The 27,395-nt window shown below is 42.1% G+C and overlaps 3 protein-coding genes across 4 annotated transcripts in view; all 3 read right to left on the bottom strand.

The window, feature by feature from the left end:
* Positions 1-27,395, bottom strand: part of SEMA3D (semaphorin 3D) — a 145,245-nt gene that overhangs the window by 61,019 nt on the left and 56,831 nt on the right. For both annotated transcript variants that reach the window (XM_074538772.1, XM_074538771.1), the window contains exons 3-5: positions 15,771-15,931; positions 3,361-3,423; positions 1,602-1,721 (exon numbers count right to left, since the gene is read on the bottom strand). In XM_074538772.1, coding sequence (XP_074394873.1) covers positions 1,602-1,721; positions 3,361-3,423; positions 15,771-15,931 — 344 coding nt within the window. The remainder of the gene's footprint in view (positions 1-1,601; positions 1,722-3,360; positions 3,424-15,770; positions 15,932-27,395) is intronic.
* Positions 19,448-23,290, bottom strand: LOC141728746 (inositol 1,4,5-trisphosphate receptor-interacting protein-like 1). The gene has a single exon (XM_074538775.1). It carries the CDS (start codon positions 23,023-23,025, stop codon positions 21,430-21,432), a length of 1,596 nt encoding a protein of 531 aa, XP_074394876.1. The 5' UTR covers positions 23,026-23,290; the 3' UTR covers positions 19,448-21,429.
* LOC141728744 (inositol 1,4,5-trisphosphate receptor-interacting protein-like 1) lies at positions 23,290-26,177 on the bottom strand. The gene has a single exon (XM_074538773.1). It carries the CDS (start codon positions 26,164-26,166, stop codon positions 24,571-24,573), a length of 1,596 nt encoding a protein of 531 aa, XP_074394874.1. The 5' UTR covers positions 26,167-26,177; the 3' UTR covers positions 23,290-24,570.

Genomic DNA, 27,395 nt, shown 5'->3' with positions numbered 1-27,395 from the left:
GAGGTAAACCAGAGACTTATTTATACTCTTGTTGAGAGCTGTTCTGGTCTATTCAGCTGTGTATTTGATCATTCAGCTAAGAAATCAGCATGATACAAGGGATCTAAAATTTCAGTTGCTTCAATCAGAATATTTAAGGTAGTAAAGCAAAGAAGTCTACAGAATTATTTCACTGTAAGCCAAATTATACACCATATACCAGACAATACCAGGAGCATTAATGGTTTATTAGGCAAAGAACACTACTGTGTAGATTTCTCATAGCTTCAGTTTTCTTTTGCACAGGCAGCCCCTCTGGCTTGGTCATCCAACCCACAGATTGTGGGGTTCATAATAAGAGATCTCAGTCTGGGCAAGCATCAATCCCTTTTTTCTTCCATGGGGATCTCCCCTTGATTTCACGTATCAGTGACAGAACAAGGTAGAACAACTTTAAATGAAAGAGGGTAGGTTTAGATTAGATTTTGGGAAGAAAATATTCTCTGTGAGGGTGGTAAGGCACCAGCACAAGTTACCCAAAGAAGCTGTGGATGTTCCATCCCCAGAATTGTTCAAGGACAGGATGGATTGGGCTTTCAGCAACCTGCTCGAGTGGAAAGTGTCCCTGCCCGTGGCAGGGGTGTTGGAATTGGGTGGTCTTTTAGAGCCCTTTCTACCCAAACTATTCTGTGATTCTTATTCTGTTTCAGGTTAATCCATTTAGTAACTTTAGATGTCATTTCTTATACTCCAGAATTTTACCCAGCCTTGAAGAAAAGAGAAAGCTATTGCTAAAGCAGCATAGGAAGCCTGCACCACAGGCAATCAGCCAGACAGGTCACATCTCAACACTGTCTGAGAACAGTGCCAGTGGGATAAATATAGCCAAGGTGTAATGCATATAGGAGTTAAAAAGAGACTTGTGTACTAAGTGGCTGCTTGACACAACATCAAAATTCTTCTGTTTTGGGGGTTAGGTCTCAAACATTTACCACTTAGGATAGAGATTTCTTTGTCACCAGCAAATGAAGACCAATCAGCTGCTAAACTTCAGCTCAGGAATATGCCACGAGTGATGGACACCAACCAACACCTCCTCAGTGACCAGACTGCAACACATTGCAAAGTCCTGAGATGCTGTCCCTGCACTCAGGCTCGGAGACCCTTTTCAAAGTGCTCATTACTCTCATGCACAAGGCACAGGAATCCCTCTGTGGACCAAGGGAATATGTACATTAAAAGACAGAACTAGTTCAAGTTTCATCTTGAACTCTGAATGTATGTGCGTAAGGAAAGTATGTGCAGAAATGACTTACTAGAAAGGAAGACATCTGGGTTAGATGCTCTCTTCACTTAGTTAATCACATGGAAGTGTCATTCCAAAGAACTTTGTGTATTAAGCCTGAGGAAAGTGCTTTGTTCAAAAGTGATATGCACATACCGAATGTGAGAACGAGAGTTCCCGTCTGACCCGCAGAATCCACCATTTATCCAGTTATTTATGTAAGCTGCTGTCAGGTCATTTTTTACACACTCACATAGTATTTTCCAATCTATGATGAATGCTAAACAAGATGAGGGCTATTCCTTGACATGTCACACTAGTGAGAAAGTTAAATTACCTCTTTGTGAGTTCCAAGTTCAATGTATCCACAGAGAGGATGAAACGCTCCTGTGCCACAGACATAAACATGTGTCCGGTTGTATGGCTGAAGAACGCGGATAAAATTGGCACATTCTGTCTGTTGGGAAAAGAAAGATAAAGGTTACTTTTTGTATTCTTCTTTTCCACATTACACATTCTACTAAGTTTCAGTCATAGCACTGTTATACTTCAAACTACTGTAGCAGAGACTGTTTACGAAGCAGTTCAAAGCTGTAACAACTACAATTTGACAGTGGCTGTCTACCAGGCAGTTCATCAATCAGACTTGCAAACCTAATTCTGCTGTAAGGCTTTCAGCCACAAGAAGCTGTGTGCTCACAGCATGGTTTGGAGGGCATCTGTTCAGCCTCTGCTGTAGGAAACAACACCTGCCAACAACTGGGCAGAGGTCGCAGAGCCACTGGGTTTGTGTGGCTACCAGTCCTCCTGCCTTTGCTTCCCTGCTCAGGGTGCTTTAACACCAAATATTAAATTATTAAAATAACTGCGGTTGGCTGAAAGGCTTCAGCACACTTCCAAGGATATGCTTTGTCTCTGCACCAACCACATCTTACTGGTGAGTTTTACTTGGTCATTTCTGAGTCCAGTGGGCTGTCCTGGCTCTAGCTGGACTTGGTCCTTGCTGGGAAGCACAGGCAGATGCTATGTGCTCCAAGGATGGTACATGGGCTGGAGGAAAAGGCTTGCTCTATCTTTCCCCAAAATGAAATTAATACAGAAACACAAAACAAGTACTCCAGAGGTACTCCAGAGAAACATAAAATCAGTTCATACTTTCTAGACATCATCCTACACCTAAGTAAAAGTCCAAAACAAGTATTTCCCTCACAGAACCCTTTCCTTCTTCTCTTAGGATAGAAATAGAACAGCACAAATCCTCCATATAAACTAGTATAAGAATATTCTTATACCAGTATAAGAATATTCCCAGTGCTCACCAAAGGTGTTGAGGTTTTGACTACTGTAAATATAATGCTAGCAACAAGTTAGAATAAGTTGAAATTCTTCAAGCAGAGAGCTAGCAGTGTTTTGAGCTGGAATCTACCTTGGTAACTGATGTGCTGACAGAAATTAGGAGGTTTTTTTGAGAAAATATGAGGAAATTTTATTTTACAGCCAGGAAATGTTTACATTTATGGGGCTAGGCTCTAGACACATGATGTAATCTGTGCTAAGCAACACATATAAAAGTTGTATTGTATACATGTATGTACCTTAAATATACTTCCTAAAGAAAATTTGTGGTTCCAGGGAAAAGCCATTGAGTCTGAGATTTTCTTTTAACCCTAACTGAAGCTGTCTGCAAGTTAAGTTGATTCATACACTGCTCTACTTCTCTGTTTCTTTAAAGAATTATAATGAAGTTACACTCAGGACACTCCCAAGAAAAAAAGAAGCATTTTAATGTGAAAAAAGAGGATTTTATGGAAGTATTGCCTGGTATACATTTCTGAGGTAAGTCCATTCACCTCTCAGCTGCATTTATTACATCAAAGAAAAATATAGCGTGATTGCTGCCTGCAATATTGAATTTTTTTTAAGTATTAATATTTTAAAAACAACAGAAATGTAATTTTTTAATTAAGAAAAAACAATTGGGACATTAATTCATAAAAAGTGTAACAGGAGCTTCCTAAAGCATTTTGTGCATTTGGCAACAAGCACACAGATATTAATAAATCACAGCAATAATAAAAAATATATATCATACATACCTGGGCATCTTTCCCAGCTAATTTACATAATTCTACCTTCTCTTTTGCTGCAGGCCAGTAAATCTGTAACACAGTTAAAATAAAACAAAGATTATGAAGATTATAACCTGTCCTATGACTGATAGAATAATTATAATATGAATTAACTGTTAAAACAGATTCATGCATGTTGAAAGACCTTGCCTGTAAATTGAAAAGAACATGTCTTCAAATACAAGATTCCATTACAAAAAGTTAAGAGGTTTTAAATCAACCCCCTGATCTTTGTTTATTTCTTCATTGGCCACTTGTACTTTTAAAAAGCATTCAGTTGATCTGGCCAGGGCACCTTGTCACCATCATGTGTTTCCCTCAAAGTTACGATGAGCCAAATCATCTGGAAACTAAGCTGATTGCAAAGCCAGGCAAATTACATTTGTGAACAATTTAGACCAGTGGATTTGGCATAACTGTTATAAAAAAATACTTAGCTCTTTCTGCCAATTTTCAGATGAAAATAATTGAGTTCAAAAAACTGAGGATTGCTAAAGGGAAATTTGTAGAACAAAAAGTACATTTGACAGAAATCAACAGTGCATGGTTTAAAAATGTCACCCATCAAAATTAACTGAGTTTACTGAGAAAATGAAACAGAAGTTTAGAGTAGAATCATGGACCTTGGATAAGTGGCATTAAATGTTGACACAGTTTCTCTTTCTTTTTTAATCTGCCCTGAAGGATTCTATAAAATAGGTTTTAATGTAGATGAATCCCAATGGCAAAACAGTATCACTTACTGTAGTCTAAATTATGTTAGTGAAGAAATATCAATGAACAACAGTTCAGGTTCTGTTTAATTGACTTCAGTTAAGCAGTCAAGACTGGATATGACTTAGTGTTTAATTCTATTAAATTTAAAATAGAAGCTAAATACAAATTCTTCTACAATCAATCATGTAAAAATGGGTATTTTGTACTTCTGATTATAACAAGATGAAACTATTATTATATTTCATAACTAACAGTTATGAGAAACAAAACACCACAAATCACACTAATTTTTAGACAAATATTGATTACACATTGCTTCAAGTCTCAGGTACCAGTCAGTAGGTCATTAGCAGTCACAGATGCTTTTGAGTAGTCTCCAATCACTCTTTACAAAATCTTATATAGCAAATATATAAAAATGAAGAATTATTGTAATAGGCATCAGAAATAAAAACATCATCAAGGAAGGATGCACAACCTAATGGCATACAAGAAGAGTTGGCTGTTGTCACATTCCCTTTCACCCAGCTCTTGGCACCTTGTAGGAAGTGGTTTGACATACACAGGCTCAGTCCCACAAGGGTAAGGAAAGCAAACAGCCAGTGTCCTGTGTCAAGTACCTTTATCACTCCCCAAAACCTACACTCACTGCTTCTCTCAGTCTGGAAACACTTTTGATTCTACTTCTCCCTATTGCATTCCCAGTGAAAATGGATGCACTGGATTTCTGCAAGGCAATTAATTTCCTCTCACGTGAATTTACCTTTCTGATAAAAACCTCTTAGTATAGATAAAGTAGTTTAAGTTACTTAAAACTTAACCCTCTACAACAATATTTACATGGAGTCAGAGATAAGACAGTGTAACAGCATTGCAGCACAACTTTGCTTTCCCAGAGCATTTTCTCAGAATGATGTGGTCATAGCACCCAGGTATGAAAATGCAATCTGAAATCAGCTGTGCCAGGGTGTGTAGGTGGCACAGGGCACAGTGCCAGGAAGCACAGAAAATACTGGGAATATCAAGAAGAGCTGGAGATAGGTCCAGTCTGGTCTCTGCCTGGGCAGAGTGGGATGAGCCTCAATAGCAACACAGGTTAAGTTTAAGAAGAAAAGCTGATGAAAAGCTACCAGTGAAAAAAAAACTGATGAGAAGGAACGGATAGAGAAATGTAAGATCATGGATCTCCAAGCACATGTAGCCAAGGAGATTTGTCTGAGCTTTCAGCTCTCTTGTGCATAAACTTTATGCCCAATTCTGCCCAAGAACCCTGAATCATTTACAAGGAAGCCTGGAGGCCAAGGGGCTTGGGAGATGTTTGGCCAAGGTTTAATTATCCAATTAGGCAGACAAGACATCCCTTTGCAGGCTTTTGAACATGCCCAGCTCTCCTTGTCAAATATACAGAAGAACCAGAGGAGTTAAAAACAGAGACATCTGCTTCAAGGCATCAGAAGGGTTAATGGACTTGACTTACCCTCAATTCTTCTACAAATTCCTTCATGGGAATTAGTGCTTGTCCTACAAGGCTGAAATCCACACACCCCCACTTCTATGGTAATTGACCATAGATAATTATATTAAAAAATCAATTGTTTTACTCTCTAGTTACTCAACAGCCTCAGTATTTAGCATTATATAAGGCCACATTAGACAATGAAAAGTGAAGCTAAGTGATCCAACTTGAAAATCAATTTGCAATTATATATGGGGTAGTAAAAGTGATATTTATTTGCTTTATATCTGAGAAATGAGAGGTTCCCAGAAACTGTCAGTTCTAAATTGTAATAGATCACGAAAATGACATACTAAATAATGAGTTGATGTGCTGAGTAAGAAAGCATAAGCCTCATTTTTTATTACAGGACAAGCTGTGTAACAGTACCACAGGTCTGGGTCCCTCAAACACTGACACAAATAATGTTACACATCCGTTTGGACTTTTCTGTAGGGGGTGAAATTAAGTTTTACTATTATATTTTATTCTGATGAGCTACTTAGTTTTACAATTTCCCGAAAAAGTAAGACCACATGCTCCTGTAGTTTCTGTTATATTTAAAATAACTGAGCTTTTAAATGGTTTGAAGTTTTTAAATTGGCTTTTTTTTTCCTATTTACATGCTTTATTCACAATGCTAACAGCTTATTAACAAATTCTTTTTTTTTCCCCAAATTCCTCAATAAACAAAAACTTCAAGGAATGGGAACAAAAACCAGATAACTAGGCACTATATATTAAAGGTGACAACAACCTTGACTTAAGTTATAATCATTTAGTGTTACAAACAGTAAAAATTATATATTTAATATATTTTATGGTTGCATCTGTATTTGAAATGTATGGAGAAATCTTAGAACAACTTAGTGGAGTTACTGAATTTAAGGCAAGAATGCAGCCAGTTGGAATATGTGAACTATATACTTAAATAGGATTCTTTTCTTAATCTTCAGTTTATTTTCCTTTTAAAATAACCGTATCAAAATTCCAAAGGTTGGCTACTGTCATGATTTCCAGCTTTTATCTTCTATTGCCCAATTAAAACAAAAAACAATCTTACCATTACTTTTAAATCATTCTTCAAATATTTTCTTAAATTTAGCAACAGGAAAAAAAATTAAATTCTTCTAATAAATGAAATTTAATAAGCTCTCTTCTATCAGAGAGAAAGGATACCTCCCAGGAGTACAAAATTAAGCAGTACATAAGCGTAGGACAGATAAGGTATCACTTTAAAGGGTAGCTGGAAATTGATTTCTGATTAAAACAAAACATTTAAAACCACAAAGGTCTTTTCCAAATCAGGAGCAGCAGGCTTCTAAAAGTAACATTTGCCTGTCCACTGAATACACATTTTTAGTATAAGAAAGGAATGAAAAGGAAAGTAAATTTTTTTTAAATGTGTATTATTTATATATATATATAAATTGGTATGTGGATGACAAACATATATATATATATATATATACACACACACAAATATATGCACATGTGTATATACTTGTGTGTGCATATATATATATATATGTATAAAAAATATATGGATCCACCCTTCTCATTCCAAAAGAGCTTAATTTCAGCTGCTATCTGTCATGAATTAATAATATTGGTATTTTACTCATTCTTCAGTATCTATCTTTCTCTATCAGATTTTGTTCCTAAGCTAATAGATATTTCAGACTATAAATCCTTAGAAGGGATTCTCAAAAATCAAACAGTGAAGTCTGATTGTGTTGTGTAAAATGTAAAAATGTTGTGTAAAATTTCAGTTTTTTCAAGAGTCACTTCTAATTAACCTTCTAAATCTAGGATGGTTCAGGACTTCATAAACTGAGTGGAAAATGCTATATGATGTCACAATACAAAAGAAGATGATCATAAGCTACCTAAACAATTAAAAAACCCATTGGTCTTACTTCATATGCTTGTAAGGTTTCAGAACAAGTTTTTAGCTAGGGAAGAAATAATACAAGTTTCCAATGAAAATGGAGTGTGGTAGAGAAGACAATATAACTTTGTAAACAGATATTGGCTCACTCTCATACTGCATTTTAGTAACCCAGCTGAAGTACATTAAGGTGCTAGAGCTGCTCTGCCTCATACCTCCACTTAAGTATTTACTAAATTGTCTCATGGAAACTGATTAGCTCAGCTGCAAAAAACAAGCACTAGTACAAGAAAAAAAAGAGATCTGATAAGTAAAGAACTTGAGGTATAAAGTTACTCATGAAGCCCCTCAAGGAACAGAACTCATCCTCTTTCATGTACTCTTCAATAGCCTTGGTAAAAACCCAGAACACTGCCACAACCCATGCCAGTGACAGAAAGTTGAGAGGCACCATTAATACACGTGGAGTTAAATTATGCAGAAAGAATCAAAGGGCTCTGAAGACCAGAATTATAAACAGCCAGAGGAAATCGGTATAAACTGCTCATAAATAAATATATATCAGATTGTGGATTTTAACAAATATTACATCTGAAACACTGGAGCAACAAGGATCTGTTCCACAGCAACAACATTCCTAAAGAAGTTGCATGAAGTATCCCAAAGGGCCACTTAGAGCAGCTGGGTTATGAAAGGAATAACTGCTCCATGAGGTAGGTGGTGCTGATAGCAGGGAGTGAGACCCATTGACCAACGTGACTCCCTCCAGTTTCAGGTCTCCAGGACAGCCACGCTCATGCCAGCAGCCAGCGCTTGGGTGCCCCATTGAGGCTCTTGGCTTCCAGCAGCCCTGGGGCTCTCACAGGAGCCTCTCCTGTGCCTGATGCCATGCACGTGCTGCAGCGCTTCTCTATCAGCGCAGCCCCGGGTACCACACACCCCAAAGGGCTCTGCTAGTGGGCATGGAGCTCCAGCAGGGTGTGTCTCCACCAGGAGTGAGGGACATCAGCTGACTGGCACATATCAAAACACTCACACGCCAAATCTGGGGCCTGGGAAGAGAGGGACTGCTCCCTTCCTATTTTAAAGGAATAAAAGGTGATAAAACCATTTAGATGAAAATACAGATTTTAAACAGCTGCTTCATTCAGCAAAAGCAGGCCAGCTTTCTTCCCTTGTTTCATTCTATGTACTAGATATTCATCATACTGATGTTTCAAGGAAGGTATGCAATAAAATTACAGCTTTTTGGGCATCAAAATGTCTTATTAAGGCTTTGTGAAGCATGTACACTATAACTCAGAAGCTAGGGCTCATTGATATGGATAAATTCTCCATATGACAGTCCCAACTGCAGTTTCCAAAGAACAAAGCCAGATTGAATTGTAAACCCTTTGTCACATTGGCATATGCAATATACTCCCCCTGAGAACCTCTTCTCTATGAAAAACTACCCCTCTGTGTGAAAAAAAAGGATTCATGACTTAGCTCAATGGGACCATAAAATGAGTACAGTAAAGAAGGCAACATGAGCCAAACAGACTGAAGTAAACCAGGAGACAGTCTAATCCTAGTTTTGTTATTGCCTTACTATATGTGACAGTCAGGTCTCAATTTTCCCACCAGTAAAATGACAATAACGTGACTTTCCTTTTTTAAATTTATTTTCTTGATTTTCTGAAGAACTTTGTAATTCATAGCTCAAAAATCAGAAGCAAAGAAAAACAAAAAGATCAAGGAGCACTGAGAAAACATACGACAGTGATCCAATAAGAATGTCACCCTGCTGCACAAGACAATATCACAAATGTTATGCCCCAATGCAATAAGAGTGGGTGTTCATGGATTGCATCCTGAGAACTAGGACATTTGTCACTGCTGTATACTGACCCCAGGTCACTTCACTGAAAATTACTGCAAGCACTACAAATTTACTGAATTTCCCAGAAAACACTGGAAAGAATTTAATGCATTCTCTGTATTATTTTGTGGAAAACAAAGAGTGTTACAATTATGACAGAATCACAGAATATTCTGAGTTGGAAGGGACCTACAGGCATCATTTAGTTCAGCTCTTGAATGGCCTGTACAGGGAATGACCCTGTGACCTTGACATTATTAACACCATACACTAACCAACAGCACTAACTAATGAGAAAATGATCTGGTTTTAGCACACCATATTCGTACACCAGTTGCTCTCTAAATATCTCACATCTGCAGCATTAATGTGGGCCGTATGGAAGTCCACAGTTTGGAGAACAGGACAGATTGTGCCCACACACAAATCCTAACAGGAAGGTTACCCCTAGCAGGTCTTGGTACTGACTCCCACTGTAATTGCTGTACTCTGGAATTCCATATTTTATAGTGATCAGCAAACAAGAGAAGCCTAAACATCTAAGTTCCTCATTCAAACTTCTCTCTGTATTTGAAAAATAACCAGGCTGTCCATAATGGTTTTTCATCCAGCTTTCTTTCTAGCAGTTTCATCAAGGTTTAGCTAACTCCCAGAAATATTTAAAGAGATACTCAAAAGCCAAGAATTCCCGTACCTGCAACATGCATCCAGGAAATAAACTGACCAGAATTTCTATCTCAAATTATTTCATAGTTACAGAAAATTGGATCTCTGATAGATATAATCTGATGCAGCAGGAAGGGGGAAGAGAGAACATGAGGCTTGTTTCAAAGTGATTTACAACACAGCAGGAATGCCAGTGTCAGTACACAGCATTCTTTATTTTCATGGTGCTGTCAAACTGAGTAAAATGCACTGGAAGTCAGAGGAAAATAAAAGTTGTATATTTGGAAGACACATTCACAAGATTTTGGTAGCTTTAATTTGGCAGGTGGCTGTTAAGACTGAAACCTCATATTAGAACCAAATGGGCTTTAATATTGCATCTGTCTAGGACAAAGCAACATCTCCACATGCCCTAGTTCTCCTCTTAAAATGTGATCTCCAACACAACTTAAGTTGCAGCCAATACTTCCATCCTCAAGGGTTTTCTGAAAAGTGCATTTTAATGTGTATGTTACGAGCACATGTGAAAGCTTAAAGAAAATAGACCAGATGATGATTTCATTTACACTGTACGAAATCTTAAAAGGTTTCAGTGCTTCTACATTTAATCTTCCACAGTGTAACCACAGCAGACTTCTGACTACTGTCTGTTTCTCCTAAAAGGAAACCAAACACCAGGATTTTTAGGGTAAATGGCATTGCTCCTGACATGTTTATCACTTCAGACTAAAAACAAATCCTACCTTTGAAAAAGTCAATGATCAACATAACCAAATGTTTTCAGAGAGCAGGATACTGGCCATTCTTTATAGCTAAACACATGGGTAAAACACAAAAATGACAGCGGATGTTTATGGAAACATAATTTATGGCAACAATGCAAAAGGAAATAACAGAGACACTCTCTTCCACCTAGGACTGCTGTCATTCTGGATTCATACTGCTTTCTTCACGTTTTGCTCCATCTGTGCTTTTGTGTCTGTAAACACTTTTCAAAAGCTTTCACTTTGTCTACACAGGTGCCTAAATTTAAGTCTGTCAAACAACTTTGTAGAATAAATAGCTCTGAGGTTTATTAACCCCTCTTTATAAGACCCCTCTGCTGCAGTTTGTTTGTGGTTCCTGGGGAGTCCACCACCCCTCCAAGGGCTGGCAAGCACCAAGGTATCACCTCTGCCTCTGAAAGTCCCTAACCTGAAGTTTCACTGGGTTTATCCTAGATCATCCTGCTGCCCCACTCTCCTAAGTTTAGATATCTCCAGTGGCTCCCACAGGACTCTCTGGCCTTCAGTAATGATTTCTGGCAAACTTTTTCTTCTGATAGGTCAAGAAGGCTTCACTCTCAGACTGTCTGTAGTTTTGCTGACAGGCAGGAAGCTAACTTCCTTTGAGCTATAGAATAAGCTGCACATATTTTTTAAGAAGGACCAACTTGGTATTACTGTGTTTCAAGGCTGCAATAAACACCTCAGACTCCCTATGTATTCCTGAGGCTCAGGTCTGATGGCAAGAACCAAAGCCTCCTTTCAGTATTGGCTAAATTCCCACTGGGTTCATTCCTAATTGAGACCACGCTTATATAGACTGACAGAAAGTTTCTCAGAGCAATGAATGTAAAATTCTGCTCCTGTATCTCAAGGGTGCTGTTTTACATAAATATGCATATGTATTTGCATACATGCTCCCCTTCCTGCAGAGATGGGTGGGTGACACTGCAAATAGTGCTGAAATACAAGCCCACTTGAACTGCTGGCAAGCACTGGAGTTACAGAAAAAAATTACGTGCAGCTATTTCATAAGCATTTACCCAGCAGATAAATATATATTTCTGGATATGTATATTTTTTCCTGTGAAATACATAAAATAGTCAATACAAGAGGGCATTCAAGGATGTCACAAGACAGCTGTACATGCCAGAAAAACAGTAGCAACTACAAACCAAGGATGCTCCAAGTGAAGATAATTTGTGACCCAGAGCCAGTGCACACTGGGACAGATGAAAACAGCTTGCTCCAAAGCTGCTATTGGGGATCTGACATGTTTATCTATTTGGCCCACATGGGGCTGTGTCTTCTAGCACTGACAGCTCCTGCAGGCTGGCAGCTTTTCAAAAGCTTGTCAGGCCTTGATAGCATTCCTATTCCCGCGGAGCTGGGCGGGTCGCGCTGCGGATCGCACCGTGATAATCGTGCTGACATGTAACCCCGTGTGCACTGTTAGCACAGCCACAGAGAGGGGCACCCCTGCTCTGCAGCTATTTACCCACTGTTTACCCAGCTGACAACATGCTCTATTTCCTATTTATTTAGCTTAGGGAGTAAAATAGAAAAGGCTTTAAGCAAACTCACGAGAAAATTCGATGTACTAAAGTAATGTTTCCAGCAGGATCCTAGAGCCTGGTGTTCCAAATTTCTTCTCTAGCTTTCCTGCCTCTCATGCTGTTAAACATCCTTTTGTTTTACACAGCACTTCTGATGGTAATGGCACAGAGGCCTTCAGCAGAACTGCTTTTTTTCACTGATCATCTTTATTTTACTCATAGGAAGAAATCACAATTCTTCCAGTTTGCAAACAGCTTGCAGAATTTGTCAGGCATGTCAGGCATCTTTCAAAAAAAGACTATGGCACTTGATAATGCCACTGCAGCAACAGAAGCTAAAGGCTTCTGTACAGGAAAACTTCAGAGAAAATATATCCCTGCTACAGGAAAATGATTATCCATTGCTAAACTTTATATATTTATTGACTATAATCACTTTAGCTTTCTGCATTTGCCCGTCATTCTGGAAGACTTGCTTATTGCACTGTGGTACTTACTGTTGTTTTATAATGAGGTTTGCAAGCACTGGAAACCGGACAGACTTTTTTTTAAGCTGCCAGCTAAGGAAGTTTTCAACCTATTACACAATAAATTGAATAACAACTACAATGATTTAAGGTATTGGGACTCCAGCAGAACTATTGGTTTATTTCATAAGGAAAAATACACCAGGAAATAAAGCCATAACTTAATACATGTAGGTCAAATTAACTAATTTAGGTAAATAAATAGGTTTTAAAAAGGAAGTTATTAAATTATATATAAGTATACATTAGAGAAGGGAGCAGGATACAAGGCTTTGGATGCTTCTTTGAATACTATTCCAGAAATGTCTTAATACAGAGCTTCAGACTCTAAAATATAATCTTGCCAAGTAATTATATCCACATATGAGAATAAATTGTTGGGGATTCTGACTTGGCTTTTGGAGGTATCAGTAGCTCCTAACAAAGCAAATATCTGAAACTGAGAGCTTTATTAAAATAAGATGAATCTACCCAGTACAGAGCATTCTAAAGTTAATGCTCAGCTTTTTTTTAAATACAGGAAACCCTAAACTATGAACAATCTTGCATTCTAGTCTCAAAGTTGTTATACGTCTCTTGCCCCCTCAGCTTGCTTTTAGCACTCCTTCCTCAAAGCCATTAATAAACACATCATTTACAGGCAGAAACGTATTATTCTAATCAATTTCTACTCATTTTAGTGGCTGTGTATAAGCAGATTATTTTTTCCAGACGACTCGTGCTCCAGAGGAGTACAAAGGACACACTTCAGACCCTTGTAGTCCCAACATGTGTGGTTTCCTCACGCTGAGAAAGCCTGGAAGCGAGCCGCCTGGCCCGGAGCCAACCCAAACTAGGGTCAGTCTAAACACAGCACCGGCAAATGCTACTTTCTGACACTTCCCTGCTACTGTAGAGAATCCTCCAGCATCCTCCTCAGCACTGAGATTTACACACAGCTCCTCATGCTACTTCCTTCACCTCATCCCTTCCCTGCACTGACAAGATTCAACCAGCCAAGAGCAGTGGAACTGAAGAGAAACACTTGTGTGATATTGCCTTGTGCTTCCTGGGTGTTTATGCAAAAAGATACATTTATAAAGTTGCTGAATGCCCATGAAGGCCTTGGAAATCATCACACCAGGATGCTCTGCAAGGCTTCTCAAGTCAGTTCTTCCCACTTAGATAAATTTTGCCTCGTGTGTTTTCTTCTGAGAAGTTAAATATTATCTGAATAGTTAAACTGTTATTAGTTTACTACTAAAACAAGTAGAAGTATTTGAATCTGCACACATATTTAGTCTAGATATGCAAGTGGCTAGGAATTTCATTCCCTCCTTTCAGGTTACCACAGATATGTAAGCACACATTCTCTATTCATCTTAGGAAATGCAAATTTTCCTTCCAAATACAGAGTCTTTTCTCTCTAACATCTATACCACTGTCTGACTGCAGGTTAGTTCTCCTGTGTTCTGCTCTTCCTGGAAGGCACAAGGTCCATAATGATCAGTGGGGGCTTGGCCAAAGACAAAATGTCACCAGCTTGGACTGAGGGGTGGCTCATGCAGGGTGCTGCCACTTCCAGCAAGGTCTGGGCTCATAAAGCCCCACTGAACATAATGGGAAGTGACAGCACTCAGCATCTCTCAGGAGGCAAGCAGCATCCCACAGAAACAAAAGCCTGCTTTTCACACAAACAAAACTTGTTTTCTACAGAAAGCCTACACCAAAAATCAATTTGTAGTCTGAAAATTTGCAATTATAATTAGCAGTGCTGTTATTAATGCAATATCCTTAGGGAGAGGTGGATTTTGAGTCAGTTACTGAGATGACAGAAGCAAGTTAAGCACTTGATAAAGCATCCCAAGAAAAAATTTTCTGAAATACTCAGAATCTGAGTTGTACAAAAACTGGCATGTGCAGCATTGCTGAAGTGAAGATAGGGAACAAGATATTCTGCCTGGTACTGTATCTCTTCTATACAATGACAGCAAGTGTTGCTCTCGAACATGTGAGCAAAATAGTATCTTGCTCCACCTGTTCAGTCCCTGCCTGCAATCGAATTAATTCAGGGTCAGTTACCTCTTTGGAGCGGGCAGCAGAACCCAGTAATTTAAAACCCCCCTCTGGTGCCTAAAGAAAATACCAAACACAGCTGAGAATTCAAATTTTCTTCATATCTGGAAGAAGCAGGAAACCAGTTTTCATGTGTTCCTGGGTAAGCATCTGGTTTTCACTCGTAGCAGTCAACTGTGCTTACAAAAGCTCCAGTTCACCATGTCTGATAGAAATATTGAAGGCTAAATTGTCATCTTATTATCTCAATTTAACACATTGTCACTGGGCACAGGCAAGGGACTACAGCAGATCCCAGTGGAAGCTTTTCCTATCACTAGTAATTCCAGATATTAACAGAAATGCTAAAATTGCCACTTACATTTTACTATAATTTAAAACATCCAAATTGCTTCTGCTCTGTTCAGTATTACAGTAAAGCAATCCCAGTGATGCCAGGAAGCAATGAAAGAGCTGTCTTCAGTAATTTCCCTCCAAATGCTTTTAAATGAGGAGAGTAACCATGACCAGAGGAGTTGAGAGGTGAACACTCTGAGCTACATTTTCCCTGTTTGCTGATATTTTGATGCCATTTTCATGCACTGCAGAGCTCTTCCACATAGCTAATCTCTTGCAGGTCATCAGTCACACAGGAGATCATATAGCATGAGAAATTCAATTGATTAAAGATAATATGTATAACTGTGGGAGGTGAGATTATCAAATCTTGGTAAATTGCATTGCACAACGAATCTGCAGTTACCCAGTGAAGACATAAATAAATAAAAATACAAACCCAAACAAACAAAACAGGAATTTAACAAAATTTAACTTAGGAGCTAAACTCCATGGAAAGCACACTGACCTTTTTTACATTTTTGTTTACATCAATCAAGTTGAGCAGGAAGATGTGGTCCTTTGTCCCGACTAGCAGCCGGCCCCTCTCCTCATCTAGCAGCAGGGTTCGAAAATCAAGCCCCTCTGCTGAGCCCAGGAATGGGATGCAGCTGTTTGAAAGCAGCAAGTCTGTGGGAAAATGAAGAAAATCTTTATAATCAAAATGTTTATACATGACTCATCAGTGTCTTTTGTAAATACATGCAACCAGCATGGAGTATACCAGTGAGATAAGTGCAGTCTTGGAGCATGTCTTTCCAAAGCCATAATACAGTTCCTGTTAACTTTGGGGTTCTCTGGGGGGGTTTATACTTCCAAATTGGGTAATAGTTACTTTCACAAAATATTTTTCTATGTAAAATTTTCTGAATAAATTATCTGTATGATGGCATAGTAGAACCAGAAATTAAACATAAATTAGAAACCACAGAAGATAGATCTTTGCAAAATGTGTGCTATATCTTTCCTTCATGCTAAGAAAACAAATTATGTTTATATTACCATAATCATGCATACACATGCTCAAGGATCAATACCTGACCATATTTGGTGCTCCAAATATAAAGCAGCAAAGAAGGTGAATGCCAGCCAAGAATAATTAGGAGCAGGAAGCAGTGGGTAGGGACATTTGAAGATCATCCAGTTCACCTCCCTCAGTATGAGGAGAAAAATCTTTCACTAGATCAGCTTGGTGAAAGGCCCACCTAACATGGTCATGAACACTTCCAGGGATGGGGCATCCACAGCTTCTCTGGGCAACCTGTGCCAGTTTCTCACCACTCCCATAATAGAAAATGTCTTTCTTATATCCACTTTCTATCTACTCTCTTCCCGTTTAAAACTACTGCCCCTTGTCCTGTCACTAAAGGTTTTGGTAAAAGTCCTTGCTCATCTTTTTTACAAGCCCTTTTATACACTGAAAAGCTACAATAAGGTCTCCTCAGAGCCATCTTAACTCCTGGGGAAAAACCCCAAACCTCTCAGCCTGAACTTAAATGGAAGGTCTTACAGCCCTCTGACCACGACCAGGGCTCTTCTCAAGATTCATTCCAAGGTTCACGTCTTTCTTGAGCTGGATGCCCCAGAACTGAATGTAGGACTGCAAGTGGGGTCTCACCAGAGCAGACTGCAGAGGCAGAATCCCCTCCCTCTACCTGTTGAACACATTTCTTGTGGTACAGCCCAGGGTACAGCTGGCTTTGCAGGCTGTGAGCACACTCAGCTGGCTCAAATCCTTTTTTTTTCATATACTAGTATCCTCAAGTCTTTCTCTGCAGGGCTGCACTCAACCTATTCATCACACAATCTATCTATCCACCATCCAGTCTGTGTTGATATCAAGGATTGCCCTGACCCAGGTACAGGATCTTGTACTTGGTTTGTTGAACTTCACATGGTTTACACAGGCCTCCTTCTCTAGCCAGTCAAGGGATCTTCAAAGATAATTTATTCCAATTCAGTGAGGATGGTATAGTAAGGCGAATATCCAGTAGCAACACCTCTAAGATCCTATTAAAATCAAAAATTTGACAATAAAGTTTTACTGTAAATTAACAGTAGCTTTAAATCTCTTTAAAAATGTAATTAGAAAAAAAATGCTCTGTGAAATTACTGAAAGACTCTATAAAGCTGCAAAAAAGCTAAAGGGCTCTAAAATAAAAAATCTGTAACATTCTGCCTAATGAATACTCTGGATGTAATTCTGCATGAGGACACAACATATAGAAAAGAGCACAAAGATAGTTAAGTCTTGTTTGGTAGTTATTACTTTGGGGAAAAGAAAATAAACATGTGAATCAGTTCTTCCACAAGCAAACTCTCCAAACTAAACTATTTGGAAATCATCACACAGAAAGGCAAATCCTGTATTTAACTGAGTACAAAATTAAGGTTATTTCCACCTTCCTGGCACTGGATGGACAATGTAGCATTCCTGCTAGAAAAGCCAGATTTACTGCAAAAGTCATTTGCATATCCTGATCATGATGAAAATTAGGGCCAGTGTTTTGGAGAAAAAATCCTGAATGAAATAAAAGGAAAAAAAACCCACCCAAATATTTTTCTCCAAGGTCTCCCACAAACCATATGACAGGCAAAAAAAATATTAAGTTCTGGTGCTGGCTAATAAACATCACTCTGGGAGGAAAAATATTTTATTATTACTAATCTGTCTAACTGGAATATAATTAAGACAATTATTTTTTGGCTCAGTCGCTTCTATTTAAGTTTATGTGAGTTTGTCTGGCTCAGTACATGGTGTTGTTAAGGTACAATCTGAAAACAAATTGCCGTGTATTGCCACTCCTATTCCACTAGGTGAGATTTACTTGGCAGCTCTTTGGAAAAAAATCCTGCTTCACATTGAAAAATTATATCCAATGCTGGGCACTACACGGTTATACATCAGCACCGTCCTTTCTCTCATAGTTTCTGTGAAGACAAAGATGACAGGGCTTGTTTTCTGAACTAGAAACACTTTAAAAGATCTGTTTATTAACTGCCACCAAGATCACTTAGGAACAGCTCACGGTTAACATGGTACTATAAAAACCTCAGTCCTCACTTATGATCAATTATATGCTTGTACAAATAAAAGCATGGGCCTTTGCAAAAGTGTCAATTGCAAAAATATGTGGATTTGATTCTCCACATACACGAAGGATGCTGACTGAGACTCCTCTCTTCTTCCCATTTCCTTCTTATTTGAAAGGAATGATCTCTGAAGAAACCATTCCAAATGGTTATGGATATTTCTCATCTGTTCTAGAATTTCAGTAGTTTTAGAATTTCTCAGTAAAAAAACCCTCACCTAGAAGAGCTACCGCATTTAGGGGAAAATGCTGCCTCACGACTGAAATGCCCAAGTGGGAACGAGCCCTGTCTGATGCCTTGTACTATCATTTATTTCATTACATCATAAGGAAAACATCCGTAGAATATTCCAGATTGAAATGACAACACTGCACACTCCTTTCTTACTGACGCAGATGACAACACAAGCTGCAAAGCAATGAAGAATCAGGTTTGGCCAGTAATTTACTACTGAAAACAGCTTGCAAGTAAGACTCTGAGCATGACCATTGATAAGATTATAACTGTAACATGACCTAATAAAACTTCACAAGTAAACATTAACAGAGGGTTGATTAAATTGCAGCCGAATTAATAACTGTTCTCACTCCATAAAACAACACAATCCAATCTTATGCGTTGAAATTTCCCTTCACAGTGAGACATATTTACTATCACCAAGGACATTACACTGGAAAAATTTACTGTGAAAAGCACATTTCCCAAAGATTTTGAAGCTTAGAGCAAGCTGTCAATTTGAATCACTGCATCTCTGTAGCCTGGCTAACACAGAAAAAGCATTCTCACAAGGCACAGTAACAAAGTTAGTTACAGGGATGGTCTTTCATGACTACATGTTCAGCACTCAGTTTTACAGTCTCTACTTGCTGTTTTCCTCAAAATTAAATAGTTTTTTCCAGCTTGGTAATTTAGAAAGAATCCAGCTAACTCCCTTCTGGGTTAATATTTCACTGCTGAGTGGTAGAAGCTGGAATAGTGACTGAGTTTTACTCATTTAGCACAGTATCTCAGTGGACTTGGCTTACAACAGCATGATCATTGATTACTTAAAAAAAACTCTTAAAAAATCTCCAGCAGCAGAGCCACAGCAAAAAGGCTTCAAGAGTAAAAATGTCATTCTGTTCTGATAATATGTATTTGCATTTATAAAACATATTTAGGCTTCTTAGCATCAAGTCATATCTGCGGTGACGAAGCTACCACTCCTCAATTCCAGCACGGCGTAAGAATGCAGCAATGTGGAGCCAACTTGGTTGAGACTCAGAATTCCCTTTGTGACCAGTTACACACTTTTTTAATGAAAAACCATATTGAAATTAGCAGAAAGGCAACATCTCAACCTCTTTCAAAACAGTTGCACCTAATGACACCTTTGAAGGCCTCTGAAATTAAAGGCTGTATAATTTTCATATATACCACAAAACAGAGGTCGCCTTACTTTCCTTTACATAGGAGCAAGTCCTTTCTCATTCTGGAGAGTACACATGAAAATTTACATGGGAATTTTAGAAATTGTCAACCAAACTTTTGAGATAAAGTATTTACAGCATGACTGCAGCAATTTATCCAATTCCTAAGAAATTCTAAGTTTAAAATTGACCAGTTAACCCCAGATGTATTGGTGCAAAGGCAAAGAGAATAAATACTTCCAAACTGCTAAGGAATTCTAAGTTTAAAATTGACAAGCTGACCCCAGATGTATTGGCACAAAGGCAAAGAGAAGAAATACTTCCAAACTACTACAAATTTCTACTATGTACCGCAAGAAGTAAATTATGTTTTGTTCAGCTCCATCTCATCAAGGATAAAGCTGTGCATGCAAAGTGCCTCTCACTGCTACACAGTATTATATAGGCCTGGTGGAAAAGGTTATATTCATAGACCAGCAGGGCCACTCTACACGAACACAGATAACCAGGAATACAGAAAACATGATTTTCTGCACTCACAATTTTTGTGTCAAAACACTGGTCATGAGAAGACAAAAAAAGATGTATTAAACCACATGTTTTCAGTTAGAGACTTCTCTGTCTTCGTGTCTTAGGACTGAATTGCTCCCCAGGATGGTATAAAAGTGATGGTGTAAAGAAAACTTTTCCAAAGATTCCTAAAAACTTCTGCTGCAAAACTTCAGGTGTTTAAGGGCATTTTCACGTCAATATTTCAGAATTTCTATGGGAATGCTCGAGACACCGCATACTTAGTATGTACAACATACCAGTTTGCAAAAAATCTTAATTTCATACATGGATATGGGAAGGACATTCTCTAAGATACAGAGAGTAAAATACAAAGAATGATGCATTTCAGGCAATTTGTGAAATTTATTACTTTTTATTAATTTTTCAAGCATAGATATCCAAATATTATTGAAAGGAGACATGGCACTATAGAACTGCAGTTCTATTCTCTAAACTAAGGCTAATGCGGCAAAACCAACACTAAACGGCCTTTGGAATGAATGCTAATAAACAAGTCTAATTAGAGCTACAGCTACAACTACAATGAAAGCTACAGCTACAGTTACATGCACAACTAATGCTACACTTACAGCTACAGTTAGAACTAAAACTAAAGATACAGCTACAGTTACATGCACAACTAATGCCACAGATACAGCTAAAGTTAGAACTAGAACTAAAGCTACAGCTACAGTTAGATGCACAACTACAACTACAACTAATGCTACAGCTAAAACAAATTAACTTCACTATGACCATAACCATATGGCTAGGTTGCTGTCTTCAACGTCTTCTAAGCAACCTCTATCCGCTTCACTGTCTTCCATGCGGATGTGCAGGTGGAGCAGGTTTCTCCCTCACCGACGTGGTCAGCAGCACTGTTGGAACTGGAAGGTGAAGGGCAAGGCCATCCAGAGATGTGTCTGCACAGCGAATCCATGTGCTGCATCTTGCTTCCTCAGGGGCAGGAAAGCAGCTTCAGGATGGCCAGTGACAAATGTACCAGCTATGCAGAGTTCAGGTGGCTGCCATCGGATGTGACACCCCATCACTGCTCTGTGCAGGGAACTCTTCTCAGTGGCTGGAGAGCAGCACCCCGAGGCGAAATCGCAGCCGACCATAAGCTTGCTTTGCCTCTCTGTGGGCGGCCGGATCTCGGGCCAGGTGCTCAAAGAGGTTGGGTGGCACAAGCCCTCGCATGACTGGTGGCAAGCTGATCTCTGCAGGAAGCCTCTCATTGCCCAGCACAAAGTGCCTCAGGTGTGTCAGCTGCAGGCAGCGGTCCAGGTACGCCATGATGTCCCACAGCCGCCGTGCAAATGCTCTCCTGTGCCACCGGGACAGCGGTACTGTGGTCAGCACGTGCATGACCACAGTCTTCCAGGTAGAGCTGGAAAAACCTGTGTCCCTCAGGATGCAGGTGAAGAGCTGCAGGCATTTCAGGTGCAAGCTCTCACACGGCAGCTGCCTGGCGATGTGCTGGAAGAATTTCGCCTCTGCCACAGCGTACATCTCGGCCCACGCTGTGCTTGCCATCATGGTGGCCTTGGTGGGCTGGCTGACCACAAAGATGTCAGAGTCCCCTCGGCGCACCCCAAAGAGCATCTCCACCGTCAGGCTCTCCCTGCCTTTGCTCAGCTGCAATTGGCAAGACCGGCTGCACGGCTGAAACACCAAGTGCCATGAGTGCCACTGAGGCACTTGCAGCCACGAGCTTCTCACCAACTGGCAGAACCAGTGGGAGGTTTTTGCCACGTCCAGGTAGGAGCCGGTGCAGAGTGTCCCTAGGAGGCTGCGCTTCTGCTTCCGCCGCAGCTCCTTCCGCGAGTGGTGCAGGAAGCACAACGGCTTCTCTGCCAGCTGCTCCTTCTCGCACGTGCACACCAGCTCCACACAGACGTTGAAGGTCCTTGCTGCCACCTGCCCTGCGCTGTTCAACTCCAGGTGGAAGGCGTGCCCGGGTGGGGGATTCAGTGGGACCAGCACACGGTACACCCCATCCCAGTCACGGGGACTCCAACCCTCAAAGGCACTGCCCACCCCGATGGCTTCTTGAGGCACTGGGTAGAAGCTATTGCTCACGCTGTCCACAAAGACACGCGTCAAGCTCTCCATCAGCTCTGCTGTCACTGAGCAGCCTCTCTCCAGGTCCTCCACAGGCCACTCTATGCGGTCCACTAAACGGATGCCTTGCTCATTCCCCGCATATCCGGTCTTTTCTCGGTCTTCCATTTCACCACTGCCACTTTCTCCCTTGCCACCATCATGGTCTTCTTTTCCTCTGCTTCTCTGTTCACTGGCATCGCTGCTTTCCTGCACCTTCACCTCCGTACATTCTTCCTGTCCATCTACGCTGTCTTCACCTTCACGTACATCACTGTTGCTGGCCTCACCGCTCCTTCTCCTGCAGCTAAACCACAGGCCCAAGAGGAGCAGGACTCCAGCAAGGACCCAAAATGGCCACTGCTGCTGCAGGGCACCAAAGAGCACGGCGCCCCAGCCCTTGTCCTGCTCCTCCAGCTCCTGTAGCAGCCGAGCCATCTCGTGGTCCAGCAGTTCCTGACGCTCCTTGATTCGCTGGTGCGTGGCCTCATCCAGCCCATCCCCAGCCGGCTGGGGGTACTGGATCAGGCTTTGCACAAGCACGACGATCAATGGCAGTAAAGCCATGGTCTGCAGGAGGACACACAGCAGGGGTTCAGTGGGGCCGGAATGGAGACAGACAGTGGGGCACAGGACCCGCAGGGAAGTGGCAGCAGGAAGGAGAGGGTCCCCGGCAGCTGGCGGGCGGCCAGGCCTGCACCGCTGCCCCAGCAAGCACCGCGCCCTCAGCAAGGCGCTGCCGCCGGGGCCGGGCCCTGGTTGCGGGGCCAGAACGCACGGCCCGGTACCGGAGCTTCTGCTCCAGCCCTTCTGCAGCTCCTGGCCTCTCCCAGCCCTGTCTCCTCACTGCTGTGCACTCACCGCTTGCCCAGGCTCTACTGGGGCAGCGGCACACGCTGAGGCCTTTTATACCTGCCCCCATTGTGACACGGCCCCTGTGATGTCACAGAACCCAGAGCGCATCACAGGCCAGCCCCGCCCGCCCTCCCCAGCCCGCTCAGGGAACTCATCATGGCCCTGGGCACCCAAAGCCCCCACAGACACCAAGTGCAGACCCATCACTCAGGAACCTGGCAACCCCAGAGCTTCCCTTGACAAAGCAGGCACAAGCGCCCTGCCACGCAACTCTTGTCAAATATAAATTTGGGTGACATGACCCACAGATGTTCTCGGTATACAAGTTTATGGTTTTAGCTAATACTGGTGGGGGACATTTTTTATTATTTGTATTTATACTTATTCCTTTTGGGGCAGGATGTCACGTAGAGACCACATACTTAATATATACAACATCCCTGTTTGCAGAAAGTCTTTATTTCATATAAGGATATAGGAAGGACATTCTCTACGATACAGAGAGTTAAATACAAAGAATGACGCATTTCAGGCAATTTGTGAAATTTATTACTTTTTATTAATTTTTCAAGCATAGATATCCAAATATTATTGAAAGGAGACATGGCACTATAGAACTGCAGTTCTATTCTCTAAACTAAGGCTAATGCGGCAAAACCAACACTAAACGGCCTTTGGAATGAATGCTAATAAACAAGTCTAATTAGAGCTACAGCTACAACTACAATGAAAGCTACAGCTACAGTTACATGCACAACTAATGCTACACTTACAGCTACAGTTAGAACTAAAACTAAAGATACAGCTACAGTTACATGCACAACTAATGCCACAGATACAGCTAAAGTTAGAACTAGAACTAAAGCTACAGCTACAGTTAGATGCACAACTACAACTACAACTAATGCTACAGCTAAAACAAATTAACTTCACTATGACCATAACCATATGGCTAGGTTGCTGTCTTCAACGTCTTCTAAGCAACCTCTATCCGCTTCACTGTCTTCCATGCGGATGTGCAGGTGGAGCAGGTTTCTCCCTCACCGACGTGGTCAGCAGCACTGTTGGAACTGGAAGGTGAAGGGCAAGGCCATCCAGAGATGTGTCTGCACAGCGAATCCATGTGCTGCATCTTGCTTCCTCAGGGGCAGGAAAGCAGCTTCAGGATGGCCAGTGACAAATGTACCAGCTATGCAGAGTTCAGGTGGCTGCCATCGGATGTGACACCCCATCACTGCTCTGTGCAGGGAACTCTTCTCAGTGGCTGGAGAGCAGCACCCCGAGGCGAAATCGCAGCCGACCATAAGCTTGCTTTGCCTCTCTGTGGGCGGCCGGATCTCGGGCCAGGTGCTCAAAGAGGTTGGGTGGCACAAGCCCTCGCATGACTGGTGGCAAGCTGATCTCTGCAGGAAGCCTCTCATTGCCCAGCACAAAGTGCCTCAGGTGTGTCAGCTGCAGGCAGCGGTCCAGGTACGCCATGATGTCCCACAGCCGCCGTGCAAATGCTCTCCTGTGCCACCGGGACAGCGGTACTGTGGTCAGCACGTGCATGACCACAGTCTTCCAGGTAGAGCTGGAAAAACCTGTGTCCCTCAGGATGCAGGTGAAGAGCTGCAGGCATTTCAGGTGCAAGCTCTCACACGGCAGCTGCCTGGCGATGTGCTGGAAGAATTTCGCCTCTGCCACAGCGTACATCTCGGCCCACGCTGTGCTTGCCATCATGGTGGCCTTGGTGGGCTGGCTGACCACAAAGATGTCAGAGTCCCCTCGGCGCACCCCAAAGAGCATCTCCACCGTCAGGCTCTCCCTGCCTTTGCTCAGCTGCAATTGGCAAGACCGGCTGCACGGCTGAAACACCAAGTGCCATGAGTGCCACTGAGGCACTTGCAGCCACGAGCTTCTCACCAACTGGCAGAACCAGTGGGAGGTTTTTGCCACGTCCAGGTAGGAGCCGGTGCAGAGTGTCCCTAGGAGGCTGCGCTTCTGCTTCCGCCGCAGCTCCTTCCGCGAGTGGTGCAGGAAGCACAACGGCTTCTCTGCCAGCTGCTCCTTCTCGCACGTGCACACCAGCTCCACACAGACGTTGAAGGTCCTTGCTGCCACCTGCCCTGCGCTGTTCAACTCCAGGTGGAAGGCGTGCCCGGGTGGGGGATTCAGTGGGACCAGCACACGGTACACCCCATCCCAGTCACGGGGACTCCAACCCTCAAAGGCACTGCCCACCCCGATGGCTTCTTGAGGCACTGGGTAGAAGCTATTGCTCACGCTGTCCACAAAGACACGCGTCAAGCTCTCCATCAGCTCTGCTGTCACTGAGCAGCCTCTCTCCAGGTCCTCCACAGGCCACTCTATGCGGTCCACTAAACGGATGCCTTGCTCATTCCCCGCATATCCGGTCTTTTCTCGGTCTTCCATTTCACCACTGCCACTTTCTCCCTTGCCACCATCATGGTCTTCTTTTCCTCTGCTTCTCTGTTCACTGGCATCGCTGCTTTCCTGCACCTTCACCTCCGTACATTCTTCCTGTCCATCTACGCTGTCTTCACCTTCACGTACATCACTGTTGCTGGCCTCACCGCTCCTTCTCCTGCAGCTAAACCACAGGCCCAAGAGGAGCAGGACTCCAGCAAGGACCCAAAATGGCCACTGCTGCTGCAGGGCACCAAAGAGCACGGCGCCCCAGCCCTTGTCCTGCTCCTCCAGCTCCTGTAGCAGCCGAGCCATCTCGTGGTCCAGCAGTTCCTGACGCTCCTTGATTCGCTGGTGCGTGGCCTCATCCAGCCCATCCCCAGCCGGCTGGGGGTACTGGATCAGGCTTTGCACAAGCACGACGATCAATGGCAGTAAAGCCATGGTCTGCAGGAGGACACACAGCAGGGGTTCAGTGGGGCCGGAATGGAGACAGACAGTGGGGCACAGGACCCGCAGGGAAGTGGCAGCAGGAAGGAGAGGGTCCCCGGCAGCTGGCGGGCGGCCAGGCCTGCACCGCTGCCCCAGCAAGCACCGCGCCCTCAGCAAGGCGCTGCCGCCGGGGCCGGGCCCTGGTTGCGGGGCCAGAACGCACGGCCCGGTACCGGAGCTTCTGCTCCAGCCCTTCTGCAGCTCCTGGCCTCTCCCAGCCCTGTCTCCTCACTGCTGTGCACTCACCGCTTGCCCAGGCTCTACTGGGGCAGCGGCACACGCTGAGGCCTTTTATACCTGCCCCCATTGTGACACGGCCCCTGTGATGTCACAGAACCCAGAGCGCATCACAGGCCAGCCCCGCCCGCCCTCCCCAGCCCGCTCAGGGAACTCATCATGGCCCTGGGCACCCAAAGCCCCCACAGACACCAAGTGCAGACCCATCACTCAGGAACCTGGCAACCCCAGAGCTTCCCTTGACAAAGCAGGCACAAGCGCCCTGCCACGCAACTCTTGTCAAATATAAATTTGGGTGACATGACCCACAGATGTTCTCGGTATACAAGTTTATGGTTTTAGCTAATACTGGTGGGGGACATTTTTTATTATTTGTATTTATACTTATTCCTTTTGGGGCAGGATGTCACGTAGAGACCACATACTTAATATATACAACATCCCTGTTTGCAGAAAGTCTTTATTTCATATAAGGATATAGGAAGGACATTCTCTACGATACAGAGAGTTAAATACAAAGAATGACGCATTTCAGGCAATTTGTGAAATTTATTACTTTTTATTAATTTTTCAAGCATAGATATCCAAATATTATTGAAAGGAGACATGGCACTATAGAACTGCAGTTCTATTCTCTAAACTAAGGCTAATGCGGCAAAACCAACACTAAACGGCCTTTGGAATGAATGCTAATAAACAAGTCTAATTAGAGCTACAGCTACAACTACAATGAAAGCTACAGCTACAGTTACATGCACAACTAATGCTACACTTACAGCTACAGTTAGAACTAAAACTAAAGATACAGCTACAGTTACATGCACAACTAATGCCACAGATACAGCTAAAGTTAGAACTAGAACTAAAGCTACAGCTACAGTTAGATGCACAACTACAACTACAACTAATGCTACAGCTAAAACAAATTAACTTCACTATGACCA

Source organism: Zonotrichia albicollis, chromosome 4 (assembly GCF_047830755.1).
Source record: "Zonotrichia albicollis isolate bZonAlb1 chromosome 4, bZonAlb1.hap1, whole genome shotgun sequence".
Classification (NCBI taxonomy): Eukaryota; Metazoa; Chordata; class Aves; order Passeriformes; family Passerellidae; genus Zonotrichia; species Zonotrichia albicollis.
This window is presented reverse-complemented; position numbering and strand designations above follow the sequence as displayed.

Bases quoted from the DNA above. Each gene is read 5' to 3' on its own strand.
- LOC141728744 (XM_074538773.1), bottom strand. From the start codon at position 26,166: ATGGCTTTACTGCCATTGATCGTCGTGCTTGTGCAAAGCCTGATCCAG.
- LOC141728746 (XM_074538775.1), bottom strand. From the start codon at position 23,025: ATGGCTTTACTGCCATTGATCGTCGTGCTTGTGCAAAGCCTGATCCAG.